Source organism: Schistocerca cancellata, chromosome 6 (genome assembly GCF_023864275.1).
Source record: "Schistocerca cancellata isolate TAMUIC-IGC-003103 chromosome 6, iqSchCanc2.1, whole genome shotgun sequence".
Taxonomy (NCBI): domain Eukaryota; kingdom Metazoa; phylum Arthropoda; class Insecta; order Orthoptera; family Acrididae; genus Schistocerca; species Schistocerca cancellata.
In genome coordinates, this window is record NC_064631.1 from 386,937,685 (window position 1) to 386,962,721 (window position 25,037).

General features: G+C 37.9%; 1 protein-coding gene across 1 annotated transcript in view; it reads right to left on the reverse strand.

Annotated features, from left to right (window-relative positions):
- The window catches only part of LOC126088343 (Down syndrome cell adhesion molecule-like protein Dscam2), an 802,978-nt gene that overhangs the window by 154,698 nt on the left and 623,243 nt on the right, over positions 1-25,037 (reverse strand). Inside the window, exon 21 of the mRNA XM_049906478.1 lies at positions 7,606-7,762. Within this exon, the coding sequence (XP_049762435.1) occupies positions 7,606-7,762 (157 nt within the window). The remainder of the gene's footprint in view (positions 1-7,605; positions 7,763-25,037) is intronic.

The window sequence follows — 25,037 nt, forward strand, 5'->3', positions numbered from 1 at the left end:
GATCTTTTTCTATTCAGGGTAATATTCTAGCTGTATATTTTGTCGTTTATATTACAGAGCTGCAAGAAAACTCCAGAATTCCTTTCATTTAGCTGTTCCCAGTGAATGATACATCTCACTCCACTGAAAAACTTTTTTTTTCTTTTCTTTTTTTGAGTTCAATAGAGGATCATTATTTAGCAATATAAACTACATTCATATGTTATTGCACATAAATCTTTTTAGTATCACAGAAGGAAGTATTGTAGGAATGTATGTAGTAGAGCCTAGTAAACAAAAAATATGTAGTACATATGAAATTTGTATATATTGTACATATGTATAGAAGTAATGCTTAAAAAAATTCTTAACACTGGTCCATTTAAGTAAGCCTATCTGCTTATGAGCAGCTAACATTTTTCATGACAGGTATCTGGCACTGGTCACTTTCTTCTTGAGCTTCAACCTATCACAATACAGTATCTAAAACATGAAAATGCTTCAGAAGCAGACAGTATATTTTCATCTTCATTTTCTGGAACACTAGTTGGCATCAGCTTTATCAGTGGTGAAGTATACAATTTCACTATCTTGCCTGATTTTGTGCCCTGAAACTGCACCATCGACACTAATCCAATTTTGAACATCTCCTTCATCTCCAGAATGAGATTTTCACTCTGCAACGAAGTGTGCGCTGGAAGTTTGGAAGGTAGGAGACGAGGTACTGGCAGAAGTGAAGCTGTGAGTACCAGGCGTGAGTCGTGCTTCGGTAGCTCAGTTGGTAGAGCACTTGCCCGCGAAAGGCAGAGGTCCCGAGTTCGAGTCTCGGTTGGGCACACAGTTTTAATCTGCCAGGAAGTTTCATCTTCTTCGTCGTTTTCATGGCAGTTGAGTTCTTTTAGCAGTTGAGTTCTTTTAGCATACTGAGCATTTCACACATATCATTCTGTTCATCATTTACAATTAGACTTGAGAAACTTCGGCCAGACCCAAAATTTTATTTCAGGTTTTCTTCAAATTCTGTTCTGTTACACTGTCCTGTGCTGCACCGATCATGTAGGAAATGTTTCAAATCGATATTTTTATGATTTCATAACAGAGTGTCTGCTCTCTCCTCTTCCCTTTCTAACAATAACTTACTTAACAATTCTCTTCTGTAATACCATTTGAAAGTTTTGATAATGCCTTGATCCGCCTTCCCGGACAGCACGCACACCTAGTATGCGCGACCGGGATAAGCCATTTTGACGAGGGGGGGGAAAAAAAAAATATATATATATATATATATATATATATATATATATATATAATTTTGAAGAACTAAGATCAGCGTGTACCCTTTATTTTTAGTGCTTTGTAGCATGAACAAGTTTTTTCCCATTGAAAATGATATTTACCATTATTTTATATCATTGTAAACATTGCTTCTCCTATGCCTCAATGTATAAGAACTTTAACTTTTTTGCCTTAAGCTCCCACTGGTGATGTCATCAACTGCTAATTGTACACCGAGAACTGGGGGCTCAAGGATGCAACAAATTGATAAAAAATTAACAAATACTATTATATTACGCCGATATACAGTATATAGCAACTGCATGATGTATATGTATTTACACGGAGGGCGAAATAGGGGGATGAGATGGTGGGTCCTTCCCAGATGGCGGGTTTTGATTACTTCTCGTTGTGCCCTGAAATAAGAAATGTCCTACCCACTATCCTTCCCACCCCTCCTATTGTGGTATTCCACTGTACACCGAACCTACACAATATACTTGTCCATCCTTTCACAACCCTTGCTCCCAATCCCTTTCTTCATGGCTCATACCCCTGTGATAGACCTAGATGTAAGACCTGTCCCATACATCCTCCTACCACGACCTACTCCAGTCCGGTCACTAACATCACCTATCCCATCAAAGGCAGGGCTACCTGTGAAACCAGTCATCTGATTTACAAGCTAAGCTGCAACCACTGTGCTGCATTCTATGTAGGCATGACAACCAACAAACTGTCTGTCCGCATGAATGGCCATCGACAAACTGTGGTCAAAAAACAAGAGGACCACTCTGTTGCTGAATATGCTGCCAAACATGATATCCTTCATCTCAATGACTGCTTCACAGCCTGTGCCATATGGATCCTTCCCTCCCAAAACCAGCTTTTCTGAACTGCGCAGTTGGGAACTTTCCCTGCAATACAATCTACATTCCTGTAACCCTCCTGGCCTCAACGTCTGTTAGTCACTGTTCTCAACCATCCAGCCCCCTCCCTGTTCCCATTCCAGCACTACACAGCTGTCATTTCACCACCACATCCAGTCTTTTAATTTCTTTTTAATATCTTTTTATTTATCTCCTTTCCCCTACTTACCCCCTCCCCCCTCTGCTCCTTCTCTCCTGCCCTCCATCTAAACTGCAACACTTCACAGTCTGCCACTCCCAACATACTATCCCTCCCCTTCCCCGCTCAGCCTCCTCCTTACTCCCATCCACTCACCACTCCCATCATGCACTAGTGCTGCTGCTCACAGTGTAGTTTCAGCTCTCTGAGACTGCAGATGGGTGTGCAAGTTGCATTTGCGTGAGTGTGTGTGTGTGTACGTGTGTGTATGTGTGTCTACTGCTGACAAAGGCCTTAATGGCCAAAAGCTATAATTGTATGAATCTTTTTGTTGTGCCTATTGTGACTCAGCATGTCTGCTATATGGTGAGTGGCAACTTTCCTTCTCTGGTATTGTAGATCCCATGCTGGCTTTTCCATTGTTTGAAATTGATGTTTCAACTCTTCTGCTGGGATCTTCTTCAGGAATGTGTGGTGTCCACATTAACTGAACAGTGTCAAAGATCAGTGTGGTATTATGTTAAAAGGAAGGGGGACATCTACCCACATTTATGCTGGGGAAGTGGGATTATTGGGTAAAATTCCTGTGGCTACCATTGGTGGATCATATCACTGGGTAGTAAAGTAAGTTTCCCCCGACTAATGTTGAGGAAGTACGGTTATTGGCTAGAATTCATTTGACTATGACTGGTGGACCAACATGACTGGATAGAAAGCGATTTTTCCTGCACTTGCACTGAGGAGAGTTATTGGCTAAAATTCTTCCTGCTGCTATTGGTGGGCTACCGTCATTGGATAAAAGTGAAACAGGCAGAGCCAGAGAGGGGCAGGTCCGGATCTGTGGGGCAGGGGCAAACTGGGGTATCTGCTACATACAGCAATTTCAGAGCATGCCAAATTCATATTCTTGAAGGAAAAAACCTTGTATCACAAAGCGCCTAGCATCCAGTCACATTGGTCTATCAATTATTATTATGATTTTGAAACATGTCACTTTTGTCATTTGAACATTTGTAACACATTCTAAGTTGATTTCTGAATAAATCAAAGTTGATTTTCGAATGTGTGCACAATGTATGTAAAGTCTCTGCCAGGGGAATCCCTGTCACATCTAGAACTAAAAAACTTTTCTGCAGACAAAAGGGGATGGGGCTACTTGAACAGGTGAATGCTAATCGTTGTTTGTTTATATGGTTGTATGGGTGTGCAAATGATCAGTATTGTTATAATTATTAGCAAAATCCACAGATTCAGACTAGCAGAGTGGAAATAAATGAATAACAGAAATAGCAGGTAAGAAATATTACATATTAATCATCTCGGTGTGTCAAAGAAAATGAAACTTGGACAGAAAATATTTGCCAGATCACTACACTACTATGAGCCACTTGCACAGTTCCCGGTTAGAAGCCACTTAAGTTCTAGTCTCAGATTAGCTCAGAAAATGCATTGTACGAACACATAATAACACCTAACCAGAGCATAAATGCGAGATAATTGAACTGGTGATTCTGGTAGGGCTAGTGAAGTTATATGGAGAATAAGTTTTGTAAATGGTATGAATAGTTACAGAGTTAGTGGTGACAAAATTGTTTGTTGGAATGAGTAACGAGAAGAAATGAGGACATCACACAAATTATATGGAGTAATATGATGATTCCAAATTTTTATAAAAATTTCGTGCTACTACTTTTCGATATCCGGCTTGAGAAACTGGAGCATATGAATGAAATGTGAAGCTATTTCCTAACATAAAACTTTTTGTTTGTAGTAGTCCCAATAGGCATTTGATATTGGTACTCCGTGAAATATATTCTGTCCTGTTATTTGTTTGAATGCGGTAGATAAAAATGACCATTTGTGCTGAAACAGTGTCACTTATTTGATGTGTCTGTACTTGCTGAAATATTAGAAAGGCCTATTTTTTTATTTAGCAGACAGTGACAAAATTAATCAAATCTAGAAACCACACCAGTTTGGGGTACTATTCGTATTAACAGCTTTTTAAGTATTAGACAACAACAGTTTAATTTTTCATGTAGCAGAATGTTTGACTAACTTTGATGAGATAATAGATTTTTTTGCAGAAAGGAAAACATGCCATGTAAAACTGTAGCAAGATCATGGAGAAAAAGATGTTGGGACCTAAGGATTGAAGAAATGTGTATTTTCTTACTTGTCTTTTGTCTTTTCTGGTTTTATGTTTCCTATATTTAATTTTATGTCACACAAAAGAGAAAGTTATTAGCTTATAGGCAATAATGAGCACAAATGTTCTGAAGCATTCTTATTCTCACAGTTACAATTAATCACACCCAGTATTAATTGTGAGTTTTTTAAAGGGGGTAGGACATCAAACCAGCTGACTGGGAGTGGGAGAGGCGCCACAGGACATTTTAATTTCCACAGTTCTGAATATAGGTTTGATGGCTTTCATGACAAAACATACACGTTTGAATACCACAGGGTGAAATACAGTGATGTACAATAAAAGAATGTTCTGTCAAGAGGCATGGCACTGCACTTTGGTGCACTTATGAGGGCTGTTCAAAAAGTAAGGTGACTTGTCAAATTGCGCGGGCAACATACATTTGATTATCGACCTTCTTTTAGATATGTTGGTACACATGTCCAAAACATATTATTCACTGTTTCAAGTCTACAGCATAATTCATTTGTTTTTGACAGATAGAAAGGTTAGATTTCTTTTAGTGTGCTTGCCGATTTTCGATTGTTATACAAAATGGAACAAAGTGTTTGAATCAAATTTTGTGTGAAAAATGGAATGAAGTGCTCTAAAACACTTGAAATGTTGACAGTGGCATACAGTGAGTTTGCTCTAAGTAAAAAAAAAATGTTTACAAGTGGTACAAGCCCTTCCAAGATGGCCAAGAAGATGCCAATGACAAACCTCGCTCTGAATGCCCCAGCACATCAACAACAGATGAAAACGTCAAAGCTGTGAAAATAATTGTTTTGGAAAGTCATCGAATTACTGTAAGAGAAGTTGCTGAGGATGTTGGCATATCGGTCAGCTCATGTCATGCAATTTTTTTGGATGTTTTAGGTGTGAGACGTGTGTCAGTGAAGTTTGTTCCAAAAATTCTCAATTTTGATCAGAAGAACCGTCACATGAGCATTGCTCAGGAGCTCTTGAATGACACAAGTGATGACCCTGATTTGCTCAAAAGTGACATAACTGGTGAAAAAATGTGGGTTTACAATTATGACTTTGAAACCAAAGCCAAATCATCCTAATGGAAGCATCCTGGAGAGCCAAGACTGAGAAAAGCATGCTAACTTCAATCAATTGCAAAGTTTTGCTCACTGTTTTTTCAATTACCATAGCATAGTGCATCATGAATTTTTGCCTCAAGGTTGTATGGTCAATAAGAAGTATTACCTTGATGTTATGTGCCGTTTGTGAGCTAGGCAAAATGCAAAAAATATCAGGAATAGTGGAAAACCAATTCATGGCTTTTGCATCACGACAGTGCGTGTATTGATCCATAATTGCTTGTGAGAGATTTTTTGGCCAAAAACAACATGACAATCATGCCTCAGCCACCATATTCAATGGATCTGGCCCCCTGCAACTTTCCTGTTCCCAAAACTGAAGAGACCTATGAAAGGATGAAGATTTTCAATGATTGGGGAAATAAAAACTGCATCACTGGAAGTACTTAAGGCTGTACCAAAAAGTGCTTATGAGAAGTGCTTTGAGGATTGGAAGAAGCGTTGGTACAACTGTATTGTATCTGAGGGGATTACTTTTAAGGGGACAACATGAATATTGATGAATAAATAAATATTTTTTCATAAAAATATAAAGTCATCTTACTTTTTGAACAGCCGGCCGAAGTGGCCTTGCGGTTAAAGGCGCTGCAGCCTGGAACCGCAATACCGCTATGGTTGCAGGTTCGAATCCTGCCTTGGGCATGGATATTTGTGATGTCACTAGGTTAGTTAGGTTTAACTAGTTCGAAGTTCTAGGGGACTAATGACCTCAGCAGTTGAGTCCCATAGTGCTCAGAACCATTTCAACCATTTTTTTACTTTTTGAACACACCTCATAAGATCAAATAATGTGTCTTACACTTCCTCAAACATATGGGACTCATTTACTATAATGTACCATAGATCCCTTGAACAAAAAACTGCACTTAGTAACTGGAAGAAAGCACATCACATCTATCTACAAGAAGGATAAAGAAGTGGTCCACATGGGATAGTGTCACAAGGATGTTGAAACTGAATTGGCAGACACTTGAAGATAGATGAAAATTATCTTAAGAAAGCTCACTTACAAAGGTTCAAGAACTGGCTTTAAATTATGACTCCAAGAATATACTGCAGTACACTATGTATTGCTCCTGCAGGGATTGTGAGGACAAAATTAGATTAATCACAGCACACAAAGAGCATTTAAACAGTTGTGTGTGTGTGTGTGGTTTGAGGTTTTCGGGCGCTAAACAGCGTGGTCATCAGCGCCCATTAAACAGTCATTCTTCCCCTACTGCATATGTGAATGGAATGGGAAGAAGCTCTAATAACTGGTACAATGGGAAATATCCTCTGAGATGCACTTCACAGTGGTTTGCAGAGTATGGATGTAGATGGAGATGTTTCAGTTTTGTCTGACAAGGAGATGTACAATGGAAGCTGAAAACTTTCAGGACCGAACAATCCCTATTCAAGTTTGGTGCGAAGTGAGACCCAGAGGTTCAATCGTATCAACTGTTTTGCATAAATATTCATTCACCTCCTTACTGTTTTTCATATAGAGGCTGGAAGAGCAATTTTTCATAGATTCAGACTGTGATATTAATGTTGCTGTTGTCTGATAATTGCAATGTTTCTCCCAACAGATGCTCAGAAGTACGCACAGAACATATAGTAGCTAAGTGGTCTTCCACCTTAAACACTTGATTGAGAACCTTGGTCCATGACTGTTACACTCAACCAATGCTGGCAGTAATCCCTCAAGTAATTATCAAGTGTCATCACTATGGAGGCACACTTAGCTTAATCACTGCTATGGATACAGTTAATATTCCTCCAATCTTATCTGTAGATACATTTATCACTCTTTATTAGAGATGCTATGTCAACCTGAAAAGGCATGATAATGAAGTATTGAATCTGCAGGAGAATAAGGATAGGTAGCAGCGCTGCTTGGATTTATTAGATCAAAATGTATGATTTGCTGCAAATTTCATAATTTCTCTTATTCCCTGTATAAGATAATTTGTGTACAAAAGTTAAAAAAAAGATTTTTCTTACCACGAGATATAGGAGCCTGTGAGACTTTTGGACTTGGCTGTCCTTCTCCAACTGTTGTCGATGCTGTAACCCAGAAATCATATCTCTGAAATTCTTTCAGTCTTCTTACTTCATATATTAGTTCCCTGTCTCCAAACACAGTTTCCTTCTGTGTTTCCTATAATTAAAAGAAAATTTCATACAATTTTAATATTATAAAAAATGTATCTAATGTTCCTAATAAATGAACCATTATTTGTATGTCAGTTTGTGTCTGTGAAAGCACCGGATAATCTGAATATGAATGAAACAGGTGCACAAATGATTCTTTATAACAGACCCCTGCACCAAACTCCCCAGTTTTCTCTGCCACTGCAGTTTAAGAAAACATATCCAGAATGAAATTTTCACTCTGCAGCAGAGTGTGCACCGATATAAAACTTCCTGGCAGATTAAAACTGCATGCTTGAATGAGACTTGAACTCAAGACCTTTGCCTTTCATGGGGAAGTGCTCTGCCATATGAGCTACTCAAGCATGACTCGCAACCTGTCCACACAGCTTTAATTCCACCAGTACCTTGTCTTGAACCTTCGTGCTTGGGTAGCTCAAATGGTAGAGTGCTTGCCTGCCAAAGGCAAAGGTCCCAAGTTTGAGTCTCAGACTGGCACATAATTTTAATCTGCCAGGAAGTTTCATATCAGCACACAATCTGTTGAATACTGCCAGGGATTGCTCTCATCATGCATTTTAAGTGGTAGGTAGATGGTAGGGACATACGGATAAGGAATGGGAAGATTTATGTGGGGTAGCTGTGAAACTTTGTGATGGGCATATGTTTTGAAGTATTTTTTAAGCTCAGTCTGGATGGAAAGAATGATTTTCTGAACAGTGACGTGACCAAGAGCTGATGTAGCCTCTCTTCCGCGTACACTTTTTAATCAGGTACCACATCAGTAGAGCTTTAGCCTGCAGTGAGGCTCATGATAGAGCAATCTTTTAACAGTTATCTGATAGCTTATGAGTTGGTGTGGGGTTTGAGATTTCAAAGCTGTTTTTCAAGAAGTTTTTTTTTTTTTTTTTTTTTTTTGGGGGGGGGGGGGGGGGGGAATTAATACAGAATGTCAGGAATTTCTGGAATACTTACAGAGATTGTTTTTATAGGAGGAGGATCACATTTGTGTGTTATTTTTTTTTAAACAAATTTCCACCATGTGACTAAATTCTATCATTTATTTCATACAATCATGGTTTTGACTTTATAACCATTCTGAAGTGCAAGTTGAACTGAAAATTAACAAAGCATACAGATCATACAGTGGAAGGCTTAATGTGGTGGTGAGGAAGGGGGAGAGGGGGGGGGGGGGGAAGAAATCACAAATATGAGAACATTACTTACATTTTACAAAATTTCTGGCATGCCTAAATGACATGTCATCATTGAAATAACATACAGGGTGTTTCACAATTCATGATACACACTTCTAGAGATTGCAGAGGGAACTTAGTAGATCAAGTTTTACATAGCAACCCATGTCCAGAAAGGAAAACAAGAGCTACTCAATTATGCACTAGATGTTTCTTATGCAGTTTGCTTCTTATGGTAAGCTATTCACATTCATGAATAGTATGATGATGACATGTCATGTGATGTCCTCTGTTTCCATCTTCCTTTCTTTTTCATGCTCCCTTCTGATACATCTGTTGACATTACAGTGACTAATACTGCAGTGACAGGATGCCTGAGTTCAAATTTGCCGAGAACACTGATATATTATTAGTTTGTGGTGAAGCTCGCTATAATGGAAGAGAAGCTCAAAGTCTGTACCATGAGTACTTTCCAAATCATGTGATGCCATTGCATCTCATGTTTGGCAGTATAGAACAACAGTAAAGTGAGAAATTCGCAAGCAGTAGAGCAAATAGTGGTGCTCTAAGAAGGCGGTGTACTGTCATATTGGAAGATGAAGTGCTTCATCAATTTGAAGAGAACCCATGGGACGAGGACTCGAGCCATTGGCATAGATCCCTGTGTAAAACTTGATTTATGAGTCCTGTCTTCAACTTCTAGATATATGTAATATCAATTGTGAAACATTATGCATATCTCGTTTTATAAACCAGTTGTTGTATTACAGGATATGAGAACATATAAAGATACATGATACGGCTGACATTTTGCACAGATGATAACATTAACTAACTATACAGCCCTTTTAAAAGACAATATGTCTTATACAAGAACTAATGTTAACATTTCTCAAAATAATGGCAAATATTGTTACAAAGTGGCACCACTGTGCGAGCAACATGCTCTTTGGTTTGCCAAAAGCATTACCAGGAGAGGGAAACACGAGTATTTATTTGGCTAAGTGTTTAACGTATCCTTATAATACTCCTTGTAATACTTGCTCATAACAGCTTTTTATAGTGCTGCAATGCAGTACTCAATTATCAGTGTGGAAATATGCCATTTTCTAGATGTAAAATAAAACTTTATCCCTAAAATAATGACATAGATGTAATATTATAAAACAATGATCCACTGATTCCTGGTGACTTACATAAAAGGCAGTATGCAAGAGTCATGTGAAATGCAGTCAATCCACAAACCCACACACCTGCAAATTCCTGGACCAGAGCATGATCAATAATATTCATTACACATTCACAAAACAAAAGTGTCTTTAACGTACTACCTAAAATCCAACTGCATAGTAGGAGGAGGGTGAAGGGAGGAATGAAGAAGATGGTGGATGACAGTGGGGGGGGGGGGGGGGGAGAAGGTGAAGGATAGTGTAGAGGGGAAGAGGGAGTTGGAGCAGAGGTGTAGGGGACAGAAGGGGGGCTAGAAAAAAGATGGTACATCAGTATGCTGCATTAGGTACATAATCATACACTACAGTATTTCATGAATGTCCTTTGATTTTATATTAATGTAGTCTTAACTAATTACAATGTGTGAAGACCCAACACATACATTAGGTTCTATACACATATTTAAAGTGACATACCTATATATTCATTTTACAGGTAATGAAATGAGAAATATATCAAAGATTACTAGGAATTATTAAAAACTAATACATATTGATTAAAGATTCTGTAAGATGTATGCTTATATTATAGAGGTAGTACATTATGATTACAAAGTTTATATGGAGTGACTTATGTATGCTTCAGATCTCCACTTGATGCAATTATTGAGCCTCCATCAGTATGAAATTAAATGGATATTTATGTAATACAGCAATGAATGCTCATGTACACAGTGTAGTATGTATACCAATGTACCATCTTTCATCCATTCCTACCCCTCTCCCCTTTCTCCAATGCCCTCCCTCCCCATCCATCCCAATCCCCATTTTCTTTTATTTAACTACTGGGCCCATATTGTCTAGGTATTAACACCACCAAACCTGTGACAGTATGCTTGTTTTTAGCAGAGCCACAGATTTTAAGTTAGTTTTAATGTACTACCTCTATAATATAAGCATATGTTTTATAGCACCTTTCAGCAGTATAGAATAATTTTTAATTTAATAATTAATTTAACAGTTTTTACCCTCTACAGCTCCCTCTAGTAACATGGAAATCATTCCCTGACATCTTAATAGATGTCCTACTATCCTGTCCCTTCTCCTCATCAGTGTTTTCCACATATTTGTTTCCTTGCCGACTCTGCACAGAACCTGCTCTTTCATTACCTTATCAGTCCACCTAATTTTCAACATTTGTCTATTACACCACATCTCAAATACTTTGATTCTCTTCATCTCCGGTTTTCCCACAGTCCGTGTTTCACTGACATACAATGCTGTGTTCCAAACATACATTCTCAGAAATTTCTTCCTCAAATTAAGACTTATGTTTGATACTTGTATACTTCTCTTGGCCAGGAATCCCCATTTTGCCAGTACTACTCTGTTTTGATGTCCTCCTTTCTCTGTTCATCAGTGGTTATTTTGCTGCCTACATAGTAGAATTCCTTAACATCATCTACTTCATGACTATCAATCCTGATGTTAAGTTTCTTGCTATTCTCATTTCTACTACTGTCTGCCCCCAGTAGCTGAGTGGTCAGCGTGGCCGAATGTCAATCCTAAGGGCCTGGGTTCGATTCCTGGCTGGGTTGGAGATTTTCTCTGCTCAAGGACTTTGTGTTGTGTTGTCCTAATCATCATCATTTCATTCCCATCGATGCACAAGCTGACAAAGTGGCATCAAATTGAAAGGCTTGCACCCGGTGAACGGTCTACCCGCCCTAGTCACACGACAGTATAGTATGGTATTTCTACTACTTCTCATTACTTCCATCTTTCTTTGCTTTAGTCTCAATCCATATTCTGTACTCATTAGACTGTGCTTTCTATTCAGCAGATCATGTAATAGTTCTTCACTTTCACTCAGGTTAGCAACATCATCAGCACATTGTATCATTGATATCCTGTCACCTTGAATTTTAATTCCAGTCCTGAACCTTTCTTTGATTTCCAACATTGCTTCTTCCATGTACAGATTGAACAGTAGGGGTGAAAGACTACATCCCTGTCTTGCACCCTTGTTAATCTGAGCATCTTGTTCTTGGTTGTCCATTCTTATTATTTCCCTTGGCTCTTGTCACACTGTGTGCTACCCATCTCTCCTTACAGCTTAATCCTATTTTTCTCAGAATTTTGAATGTCCTGCATCATTTCACATTGTTGAATTTTTTTCCAGGTCAACAAATCATATGAATGTGTTTTGATTTTTCTGTGGTTTTGCTTCCATTACATTGGGCAACAATGCAAATGTTTTGGCTCAAAAATAGTTAATCCTTATTTATTTCCATCTGATGAATTAAAAAATCCATAAAAATGACATATTAGCTCTTGCTCTGGAGATAAAGTGACATTTCATTTTTTTCAGTTTGGGGGAAATTTTGTTTTCAGAGTTGGCGCACCTGTCCAATGATAAATCACAAATGCTCTTAAGCTGTTTGTAAGTCACAAACATAGATATTGTTGCTGTGACTGAGTTTCATATAGTTTGTGTTGTGATTAAAACAGAATTTCTGGTTTGAGAGTGCTTTTGTAGTGTAAAATTTGTAACAATGCCATGAAAATATGTAAATAATATGAATAATTTTTGTTACATTTGTGGTGAAACAACATTTTCTTCACAGAAACACAATCTGACACCTCTTGTGAAGATTGCCTATCAGCATTATTTTGATATGAAAGTAGGGGACCAGGATAAGTCTTGGGCTCCACATACATGTTGCAATGCATGTTCAGTTATGCTGCGAGAATGGCTGAAAAATAAGAAATGATCTATGGCTTTTGCTGTGGCTATGGATTGGCAGGAATCTGCAAATCAAACAGATGACTGTTATTTCTGTTCAACTCCACCTATAAAGGCAGGATTGTCTATGAAGATAAGAAGACCAGTTCAGTACCCGAATCTTTGTTCTGTTAGTTGAATCATTCCGCATTCAATTAGTTTACCAGTTTCCAAAAATTATGTGTTTGAAATAGAAAATAGAGACTGTCTGGAACAAGAAGAAGAAGAACCAAACAAGCCTTCCACATCCCGTGACCCTGATTTTGAGGGAAAAGATGATAAACCACACAGACTGAGTCAAGCAGAATTGTGTGATCTCATTAGAGAGCTTGACCAGTCAAAGGATAAGGCAGAAATTCTTGGGTCTTGACTGCAGCGATGGACTCTTCTCGAAACTGATGTCATAGTCTTAGTACAGAATATGTTACATGGAGCTGTTTCCTTTTTTTTGGAGAACAAAAACAATCTTGTAGTTTGGTGTGACATTAAGGGCTCAGTGAAATCTTTGAATCTGAACAATGATCCAGCTGAATGGAGGCTATTCATTGATTCCTTTAGCTTAGTTTGAAATCTTTGTTACTTCTCAATGGCAACTGCCTTCCTTCTACTCCTGTTGGTCATGCAGTTCACATGAAGGAGACATCTGCAAATATGACAGACCTCTTGGACTTAATCAAATATCATGAACATAAATATCTGTGTGATATAAATGTCATTGCCATACTCTTAGGAATGCAACTGGGGTACACAAAACATTGCTGCTTCTTATTTATGTGGGACAGTAGGGATAGGAAATTGCTTTATATCAAAGCAGACTGACCAGCAAGAAATCTTAATCCTAGTGAGAAAAATGTCATTACCAAGCCTCTCCTGGGCCCAAAAGATGTTCTTCTTCTGCTGCATATCAGGTTGTTTTTGGTGAAAAATTTTGTCAAAGGTATGAACCAAGAAGGATGGGGCTTTAAGTACACAACAGAGAAATTTGCAAAATTAAGTGATGCAAAAGTTAAGGAAGGTACTTTTATTGGGCAACAGACTCAAGAACTTGTAAAGGATCTTGCATTTGTGCAAGTTTTAGGAGGGAAAGAAAAGGAAGCTTGGGAAGCCTTCAAGGGAGTTGTTCATGGATTTTTAGGCAGCAAAAGAGATGATAACTACACTCAGCTGGTGACAGCGCCCCTGCAAAAATACCACAACAATGGATGCAACATGCCCCATAAAATCTATTTTCTCCGCTCCCATCCAGGTTTTTTCCTTTATAGTTGTGGAGCTGTCAGTGATGAACATGGAGAAAGCTTCCATTAGGACATTTCTGTTATGGAACAAATATATGAGGGCAATTGAAATGAAGCAATGCTTGCAAATTACTGTTGGTCTTTGTGTAGGGATGCTCTGGAACTCTGTTACAAGATGCAAGCTCAAAGATGACAATCTCACACAGCCACTCTCCAGACCAAACCATCTGTGAGGTATTCTTCCAGCGATTGAGAACTCTCAAAATGAAACTACCATTTAAAAAAATTCAAATACACACTCAGTGTTGTTAGCATACATAATTTAAATGTATCTCTTTTCTTAATCCGTTAACATGAAATACTTACACTTAGTGGTATCACAGAAATTAGAGCTGAGGAAAATTTTTCATTGTCATATTCATTTTTCTTGACTCAAAATTTGTGAGAATTGACTCATGAAGTGCAGGGAAAATTCAAATTTTTGTTGTTGTTGGCCAGTGTTATCAGCTGCAACATCAGAATTGCCCCTCTGGTGCCTTTACCTTTCCTGAGACCAGGCTGATTATAATGTAACACATCTTCAGTTTTCTTTTCCATTCTTCTGTATATTACTCTTATCAGCAATTTGGATGCATGAGCTGTTAAGCTGATTGTGTGATAATTCTCCCACTTGTCAGCTCTTGCAGTCTTCAGAATTGTATGGATGATATTTTTCTGAAAGTCAGAGAGTATGTAGCCAGACTAAAACAATCTACACACCAATGTGAATAGTCATTTTGTTGCCACTTCCCCCAATGATTTTGGAAATTAGGATGGAATGTTATCTATCCCCTCTACCCTACTTGATCTTAAGACCTCCAAAGCTCTCTTAAGTTCTCATTCCAGTACTGGATCTGCTATCTCTTCTAAATCAACTCCTGTTTCCTTTTCTATCTTTTCCTTCATAGAGGCCTTCAGTGTACTCTTTCCACCTCTCTGCTCTCTCCTCTGCATTTAACAGTGGAATTTCCATTGCACTCTTAATGTTATCACCCTTGTTTTTAATTTCACTGAAGATTATTTTTACATTGCTATAGGCTGAGTCAGTCCTTCTGGCAATCATTTATTTTTCAATTTCTTCATATTTTTCATTCAGCCATTTTGTCTTTGCTTCTCAGCAATTCCTATTTATTTCATTTGTCAGTCACTTGTATGTCTGTATTCCTCAATTTCCCTGAACACTTTTGCACTTCCTTCTTTCATTGATCATCTGAAGTATTTCTTCTGTTACCCATGGTTTCTTCTCAGTTACCTTCTTTTTATCTATGTATCTCTTTCCAACTTCTGTGATTCATCTTTTTAGAGATGTCTATTACTCTTCAACCATTCTGCCAACTGAGCTATTCCTCATTGCTGTGTCTATAGCCTTAGAGCACTTCTAGCGTATCTTGTCATTCCTTAGCAGTTCCGTATCCCACTTCTTTATGTATTGATTCTTCCTGACTAATCTCTTAAACTCCAGCCTATTCTTCATCACTACTACCTTGTGATCTGAGTCTATATCTGATCCTGCGTATGCCTTACAATTCAGTATCTGATTTTGGAATCTCCATCTGACCATGATGTAATCTAACTGAAATCTTCCTGTATCAGCTGGCCTTTTCCAAGTATACCTCCTTCTTTTGTGATTCTTGAACAGAGGATTCTTGAAATTTATTACAGAACTCTATTAGTCTTTCTCCTTTCTCATTTCTTCTCCCAAGCCCATATTCTCCTGTAGCCTTTTCTTCCATTCCTTCCTCTACAGCTGCATTCCAGTCCCCCATGACTTAGATTTCCATCTCTCCTTACATGCTGCATTACCCTTTCAATATCATCATATACTTTCTCTATCTCTTCATTATCAACTTGCGATGTTGGCAAATACACATGAATTATTGTTGTCGGGGTTGGTTTGCTGTCAATTCTGATAAGAATGTCACTGAACTGTTCACGTAATGCTCTCTTTGCCCTACCTTCCTATTCATAATGAAACCTACTCCCATTGTACCATTTTCTGCTGCTCTTGATATTGCCTTAAACTCATATAACCAGAAATCGTTGCCTTCTTTCCATTTCAATTTACTGACCCCTACTATATCTAGACTGAGCCTTTGGATTTCCATTTTCAGATTTTCTAGCTTCCCTACCATGTTCAAGCTTCTGATATTCCATGCCTGGACTTGCAGAATGTTATCCTTTCATTGGTTATTCAACCTTTTTCTCATGGTCACCTCCCCTTTGGCAGTCCCCTTCCAGAGATCTGAATGGAAAACTATTCTGGAATCTTTTGCCAATGGAGAGATCATCATAACACTTTGTCAATTACAGGTCACATGCCCATGGGTACATGTGTCTTTAATGCACTGATTTCTATTGCCTTCTGCATTCCCATGATGTTGATCATTGCTGATTCTTCCACCTCTAGGGCCAGTTTCCCACACCAAGGACAAGAGAGTGCCCTGAACCTCTGTTGATTCCTCTGCCCTCTTTGACAAGGTCATTGCAGAATGAGAGTGACTTCTTATACAGAAGTCTTTGGCCACCAATGCTGATTATTAATCAAAATTTATCTGGTGGCAGGTTCCAAACCCAGAACTGAGGTTGTTTTGATTACTAGTCAAAGACACTACCCCTAGACCACAGGTGCATGAATATTTGATTCCTTAGTGTACTATCTGCCAGACAACAGCAAGGAGCAAATACTCCATGGTGACTTTAGTGCACATTTTCTAAAGGGCTCTGCTAGGAAAAACTATCTGGAAACCTTATTTGGATCCTACAATTTGATCTCTATAATTAACTTTCCAACACGGGTGGATAAAAATGTTAGGACCTTAATTGATCATGTTTTCTTTGGTGAAGCACAATGCTCTCTCTGATAATGATGCACAGTTTGTTAGGATAAATAGCATAGTGCCTTACAGTATGGATACTCACCCGTGTAAATCAGTTAGAACAATTAATGACTCCAATACAAACGTTTTTAAGATCAGTTTATAGTAGATGACAAGGGATGAAATTTATAATGAACCATAAACTAACATAAAATTTAATCTATTTGATGGTAAATTCATGATATTATTTGAAAATAGCTAATCAGAATGGACACTAAACAGTCGTGTAAAAAACCATGGATCACTTGAGGGACTAAAGTATCTTGTGAAAGGAAAAGGGAAATTACCTTTTTGGCAAGAACAAAAGGGATTCTGCAGCAGGTGCACACTACAAAAACTATTCAAAATTACTAAGAAAGGTTATTAACAGAGATCAAGGAACATGCACATAATGTCATAAATCAGTAATTCCGACAACAGACTGAAGGCTACATGAAATGTTGTTAAATGAGAGGCAGGACAACCAGCAACAAAACAATATAACATCACTATAGAATTGAATGTAAGGACTATAAATGATGTGTTGCAGGTAGCAAATGTATTTAGAAATCATTTCTTAAATATAGTAAAAAGCGTAAGGACAAACAGTTCAAGAGAAAAACCACAGTGGTCTGTTGATAAAATACGTTGCATAACATTTAGTCATATGAATGTATCACGAACTATTGCTTCTGATATCAAGAAAATTATATATTCTCTCAAAAATAAAAGCTCATCTACTTCTGATGGTGTTTCGAATAGAGTACTAAAGATTTGTTCCCATGTAATAAGCCTGGTTTTATCCAAAATACGTGATTCATCACTAACTCAAGGCATTTTTCCAGAGAGACTGAACTGTGCTATTGTTAAATCCCTCTTTAAGAAAGGTGATAAGAGAGATGTCAATAACTACTGACCTACTTCTCTGCTCACATCATTTTCCAAAAATTATGAGAAGGTTATATATTCTAGAATAATATCTCACCTTAGCAACAATTATATCCTCAGCAAATCACAGTTTGCATTTCAGAGGCATTGCTCTACTGAGGGTCCAATTTACTTGTTCACTCACCAGACTTTACAAGCATTACGTACTAAAATAGCACTGTTTGGTATTTTCTGTGACCTATGTAAGGCATTTGACAGTGTGAATCACAGTATTCACCTAGATAAATTGAAGGTTTATGGGGTTGGTGGCATAGGCAACCAATGGATAATGCTGTACCTAACCAAAAGAATGCAAAAACTTTTACTTAGTAATTCAATCAGCTTAGTCTGGGGACATTATTCTGACTGAGGAGAAATCACATATGGAGTTCTCAAGGCTCAATCTTAGGTCCACTATAGTTCCTCACACATTTAATGGATCATCCATGTAGTACACAAGAAGAAGAATTAGTTCTTTTTGCAGATGACTAGTATTCAAATCAATCCAAGCATACATACACAAACAGAAGAAATGGTAAACAGAATTCTTGAAAGTATCATTGACTGATTTTCTGTGGATGGTCTCGTCCTCAATTTTAAAAAGACACAGTGTATTGAGATTTGCACACCTAGGGTACAACACTATGATAATTATGGTGTCGTGAGTACCAACAGCAGTACAAGAAGTATCGATAACAGCAGAGATACTGCACAGGTATCATGAGGCACCAATGAGATGTCAGGAAGAGGCAGTGCCTCCTGAAGATCCGTGGCACATTGCTGTCCCTTTGCCCTGAAATAAAATCGCCAGAGGCTAGGAGGGCAGCTCTGTTCAAGGTCAGATCCTGTCCATTTCCAGGATGTTCCTGTTGGAGTAATGTTGTTTTGTTGCCTACTTGCAGTGACACAGTCCATGTCAACAATCAAGAAATGAAGAGATTTCCATCTCCTGCGAGCTGTGCCTAAGCGCCAATATTATCAGAACTGTGTGAACAAGTGCCTATGAATTTGTGTTTTATAGTGACTGTAATGAAGCCACAGTAAAGCCATTCTGAACTGGAATTGGTTTGGCACTCAGGAATCATGGCTCTTTTACTGTGTTCTGGGCCACAAGTTTGTACATGTAGACTACTGGCTACAGCTGAGCCTGGTAAGCAAAGATAAGTTTTGTTGTAATTAATAAAGTATTACTTATTCAGGGTGTTCTAATTAACTGTATTATTACTAGTCACCTCAGTGTCCAAGAAGTCAGACACACCAATAAATGAATCACATGCTGAAGAAATAATAAATAGGATGGAAACTTCAAAATTCTTAGGTGATCATATTGATGAGAATTTAAATTGGAAAAATCAAATTTTGGAACTCCTAAAATTGCTTAGTTCAACCATATTTGCACTTAGAATCATTGATACAGGCAAATACCAGGATGGTTCCTTTGAAAGGGCCTGGCCAACTTCCTTCCCCTCCGATGAGACCGATAACCTCACTGTTTGGCCTTCTCCCGAAAACAACCCAACCCAACTCCCCAGAAGGGAAAATGACATTCATTACTCCACATTAAGGTTGTGTTTAGCACAAAAAAGGGTGCACAATGCTGCAACAAAAAGTTTTGATCACTTACCCAGTGATATAAAATGTCTGACAGACAGCAAAGCAAAATTTGAAAACAAACTGAGAAAGTTTCTCCTCGACAACTCCTATTCTGTAGAATAATTTCTATTACTGTAATGTGTAAAAGATAGTGGATATAATCAAATGCACAAATTAATTTGTGAGTAAATGTTAAATGGCTTGTTCCACATCATTGTGATCTGTTGTGCAAAATGATCCATGGAACACATAACTAACCAGCCAACCCATCCACACTGCCCTTTTCACCCATGTATTCCCTTCCTCACTCCCACTCCAGAATGACACAGCCTTCTATTCCACCAATGTACCAACTAGTTCTCTCTCTCTCTCTCTCTCTCTCTCTCTCTCTCTCTCTCTCTCTCTCTCTCTCCCCTCTTTATGTTTCTGCTTCTTCCCCCAGTCCCTACCCCCCTTCCATTCCGCAAACCTTCCAACTGCACCTAGTAGCCATACTCTGTCCTCACAATGTTCTTGCTGCTCACACTAGCAGCATTGCACCATCCCTCACCTATAATCTACTATCCCTCCCCCTTCCAGGTCCAGCTCCTCCTTACCCCCATCACCTCAATTGCTTTTTCCATCAGGTGCAGTTACTCACAGTCTGGCCTCAGTGACTGGAGACAGTGGTCATGAGTGTGTGGATTGTGCTTGTGTGAATGTGTGTTTTTTACATTATAAGACGACCTTTTGACTGAAAGCTCACATGTTTAGCAGTCTTTCCACTGTGCCCGTCTGCTACTCAACATCTCCTGTATATGGTGAGTAGCAGTCTATCATTTTCATTATTCTAAAACTTTTCTGAACTCTATTTCCTCATTATAGCAAAATATAACACCAAATTTTCTAATCCATTTTTATACCAAATAAACTACTTCTGATACTACTATAATACATGTAACCACTTTGACTGCTGAATACAGGCTAACACTGTACAGATAGTCTTCAGTTGTGTTTACCAACACAAAAAGGTAAATATCATGTGACTCGGACTAATACAACATGCAAAATTACAAAATTACAATTATTATTTGAACACATGTCATATTTATGTTTGTTAGACTTTTATCTTCTTTTGTTTTTGTCATTTACTTATTAATCTGGAGACCTTGAATTTTATCCCTTTTTGTATCATTTACTTATGAATCCAGAGAATTTAAATTGATTACCAGTGATTTCCAGATTAATAAGTAAATGATGAGAAATATAATATAAAACTGTAACAAACATAAACTGAGAGTTGTAGAAATGGACTAAGGTATCTCAGAAGATCATGTAGAATATTTAAGTGAGACCACGTAAAAAATACAGGGAAGTGGCCCATATTCTGGGGAGCATCATAGATAGAACAGAAGAATGGAAGCTTGCCTGGTGTGGACATACAATGTGAATGATAGATGACAGATGGCCAAAGAAGATCTTAATGGATCATCCTCAGGGGAGATGGAGAAGAGGAAGACTGAAGGTTGGCTGGTTAGTTGGGATAATGGAGGCTATGAGAAAAAGAAAAATAGGAGAAGACAAGGAAACCTTGATAGAAGCTCTTGGTGACATACGAAGTTGGTTCAAAAAATTCTGGAACTGCCTCCACAAAATTTTTACACTTTTACTTATGTGCATGGTCTCCTTTGAAATACCCTCCTCCACAATTGATATGCTGTTCTCAAGGTCATTCCCACTTCTGGAAGCAGTCTTCGTATGCCCATTGCTGGACCACGCGAAGCAGCATCTGTTAATTTTCTTTCATCTTGTATATGATTGCTAATCTTCGTCCTTTCAATGGGATTTTCAACGGAAAAAAAAGTTGACAGGGACTGAAGAGTATGGAGGATGAGGCAGCACAGTGATTTAGTTTTGTGCTATAGTCATGCACCAACAGGGATGAATGTGAGGTTGTGTTGCTGTGAAGTAAAAGCCATGAATTGTCTCACCACATTTCAGGATGTTTTCTTCTCATATTTTCTTGCAGGAGTTGCAACACCTCTTCATAGTACCATTGATTAACAATTTTTCCCTGTGGCATGAATTCATGATGAATCCTTCAACATCAAGGAAAACTATCAGCATGGCTTTGACATTTGACCTGACCTGGCAAGCTTTTTTGGGTCTTGGGAAACCTTTCCTGGCCCATTGTGAAGATGGACCCTTGGCCTCAACAATATAACCATAGACCCACAGCTCAACCCCAGTTATGATTCTCTTAAGTAACATATTGTTCTCATTTGCGTGATCCGAAAGCTCTTCACAGATTGTGAAGTGGAAGTCTTTTTGGTCTTGACTCATGAGCTGTGGGACCAACTTGGCGGCAACATGATGCATTCCAAGACACTGTGTCAGGATCCAGCTGAAATGTTACATTCTTCTGCAGTCCCTCTGACATTGTCTTTGATTGGCACCCACAATTTGTTGATGTTCCTGATAAGAGCATCATTGCTAGATGTCGAAGGGTGTCCTGAATGATGGTCATTTCTAACTTCTGTCTGGCCATTTTTAAACTGTGTGAACCATTTGTAACACCATAAGGCTTAATCACTCATCACCATAGGCTTCCTGCACCATTTGGTGTGTATCTGTAAATGTTTTCATGAGTTACAGCAAAATTTGATGCAAATGTGTTGCTCCTCTAGTGCTGCCATCATGAAATTCGCAAACTGTGTGACATGATGTTCTACTCAGTACAACACTGAACAATAAATAATAGACCTACACCAATGAAACATCCAGCAGTTACACATTAAACACAGCCATGTGCAGGAGTGCCAACTGCATTTCGTTTGAATACATCATTCATGCGAAATTAAAATGTTCTGGAATTTTTTGAACAGACCTCACATATGTGGGATGTGGTGACAGCTGCAGGAACCCCATGGTGAGAGTGTCTTATGTAAAATCCCCCCCCCCCCCCTCCCCCCTGTACCATCCCTCTTTGTTCGTATTTGTTATTCTTTATTTACAATAATCTTCCAGTTTTTATTTTATTTTATTCTTCTAATCTGTCTTCATTTTTCATTCTGTCTGTTTTATCATCTCTGAAATGATGCTGGAACAGTGCTTAATAATGTTCTTCATTGGCTTCCTACTAGTTCTGATGCCTTTCCCTTCATCTTGCCTCCCTTCTTCTTCATAATAGGATGGTTTTTCTTAGATGTATTTTGTGATCTACCCCTCCTCCCCTGTCTCTAATCTGTCCCTCTTTCCTACTTGAAAAAAGGTCCCATTGTTCTGTGAACTATTTTGTGTGTTTCTGTTGATAGTACTGTGTGTATTGCTATTGTTCGTATTTGTTGTCTTCAAATTTAAACCTTCAGTGAACAATAAGTGATGAATCTATGTGAGTGCTGTCACTGTGTACAAGTCAGATGTTAATGTACCCACTGTTGCCATAATTTATAAGAGACTTCCAATCTGTATATAGTGTATTGCATACCAGATATAACAGTAATTTAAATCTTTAGAACATATTTTTTATTAATTTTTTTGTCACATATATTATTTTGTTGGAGTCAAAATTTTTTCAGGTTCATTTTATTATCAGGTTTGTCAATGAAACATACTATTGACATTCAACAGAATTGCTGTTACAGTATGGGACAAAAGATGAGTAAAACATGCTTACCCTCCACATGGTTTTAGCAAGTTTCAAAATTTTTTTTCTGGGTCTACTTCAGCTGCCCTGTGTGATAAATTGACACTAAACTGACATTAATAGTTTAAACTTAGTGTTTGTCTAACAGTTGAAAAAAAAATAATTTATCCATATTTTCTTGAGTTAGTCATGTTCCTTGACAGCAGAGTATAGCCAAATTATCTTCTCAGTATAGGTTTGATGTAGTAGGAGTGGGTTTAAAGTGATGCCATGGTAGCATATCAAGTAATAATTTCACCAGGATGGGAAGAAGAGTATTTTGACTGAAATGTGAATGATTTTCATTTAGTTCAGTTCAGTTCAGGAGCATCATTTCCAGGCACTTTCACACATGTTGTGCATTCTCAGTGACAAATTTTTTTTTTTCTCTTAGTAGAAGTAATCTGTCAGCCAAACTCTGCTGATAAGTCTCTGTGTTGGTGTCAAATTTAAAGTTGTTCCTGACTACATTGCCATTATGTCTCTCAGTGAAATGCTCAGTGTTTTATTGTTTAAGTGCTTTAGCTTGTTGTTGTGTCAAAGCATACTGAGGCAGTATCATGTCTACGTTTTGTAGTTTTTTCTGCAGTATGTGTGTTTTATTTTCTGTAGTAACTCGAATGTTTACTTTTCTGTATGAAGAGCACAAGTAAAATTTTATGAATACATGAATGGGTTACTACGTATACAGTGTTTATTTTAGCTTATTTTTGCTTTTCTAAGTTAGTATGCAGAGATAAAATGAAGTTGAAGGAACTTGACTGTACTACACTTAATTTAAATCTAAATTACATATGACAAGCAAGCAAATGTTAGGGACATTGAAAGTTTAGTACCATGTTGTACTTAAATATCATATGTTTATGTGGTTGTGAAGAGTACAATTTTTTTTGATGTTTTCTGTATCTTCTTTTCAGTGGGTAGTTGCATTGGAGCAATTAAAACATTCCAGATGAAATTCTCTTTTCAGAGAATCTATAGACAGAGATAGGTGCCTCTGAGATTGAATATTTCTGTCACACTTTCAAATTAGCATTGAGAAGACATGAGGAAGTAAAGAAATGAAAAACATAAAGGAATTTTTGGAAGTTGATGCAGTTTAGTTCCAAGTTGTACCATACTCATTGTGATTCATTCTTCACCAATTAAATGTGAAAAAAAGATACGGAACTGAAAACACAAACTTTACAGCAGTAAGGGCTGTGAAAAAACTAATGTGCTGAATGCATGACTATTCCAACCCTTAAATTGTGTTGACACCACTCTACATGCTATCTACCAACTTCCGCTGCACACCACCAATCTAATCTTGTATTTCTTGCATTAAATAATTTTGCCACACTTTGTAAGTTGGCCTCTGCTTGAATTACTTCCATATTTTATGTAAGATGTTGGACTGTTTTTCATTATTTGATTGTATGCAGACAAAACATCCAACAAAAAATACAAAAAGATGTCTAAGTACTAAATGGTAGTAGGTTATTAATAAATGCACACACCAGCTTGAGGATCATCTGTTTGGAAGAGAGAGAAAAACACAGGTAGGAAATGGAATTTTTGGATGATTAGACAGGAAAAAGTCATGTGACTGACTGCAAGTAGAGCCATAGATCAGCACAAAAATGGAAGTGGTTATTCTAAGATGACCTGGAGACTGCCCCATTTTGGACATCCCTCTCTTACTTGAAGTTGTACCTATTGAGCATCCAATTACACAAATTTTAATGATTACAATGTTCAGTGAAAGACAGATATAGCGAACTTAACGAGAACCATGGGGTAAAGAAGGTTAATGGGACAGCATGGGTTTTCAAGTTCA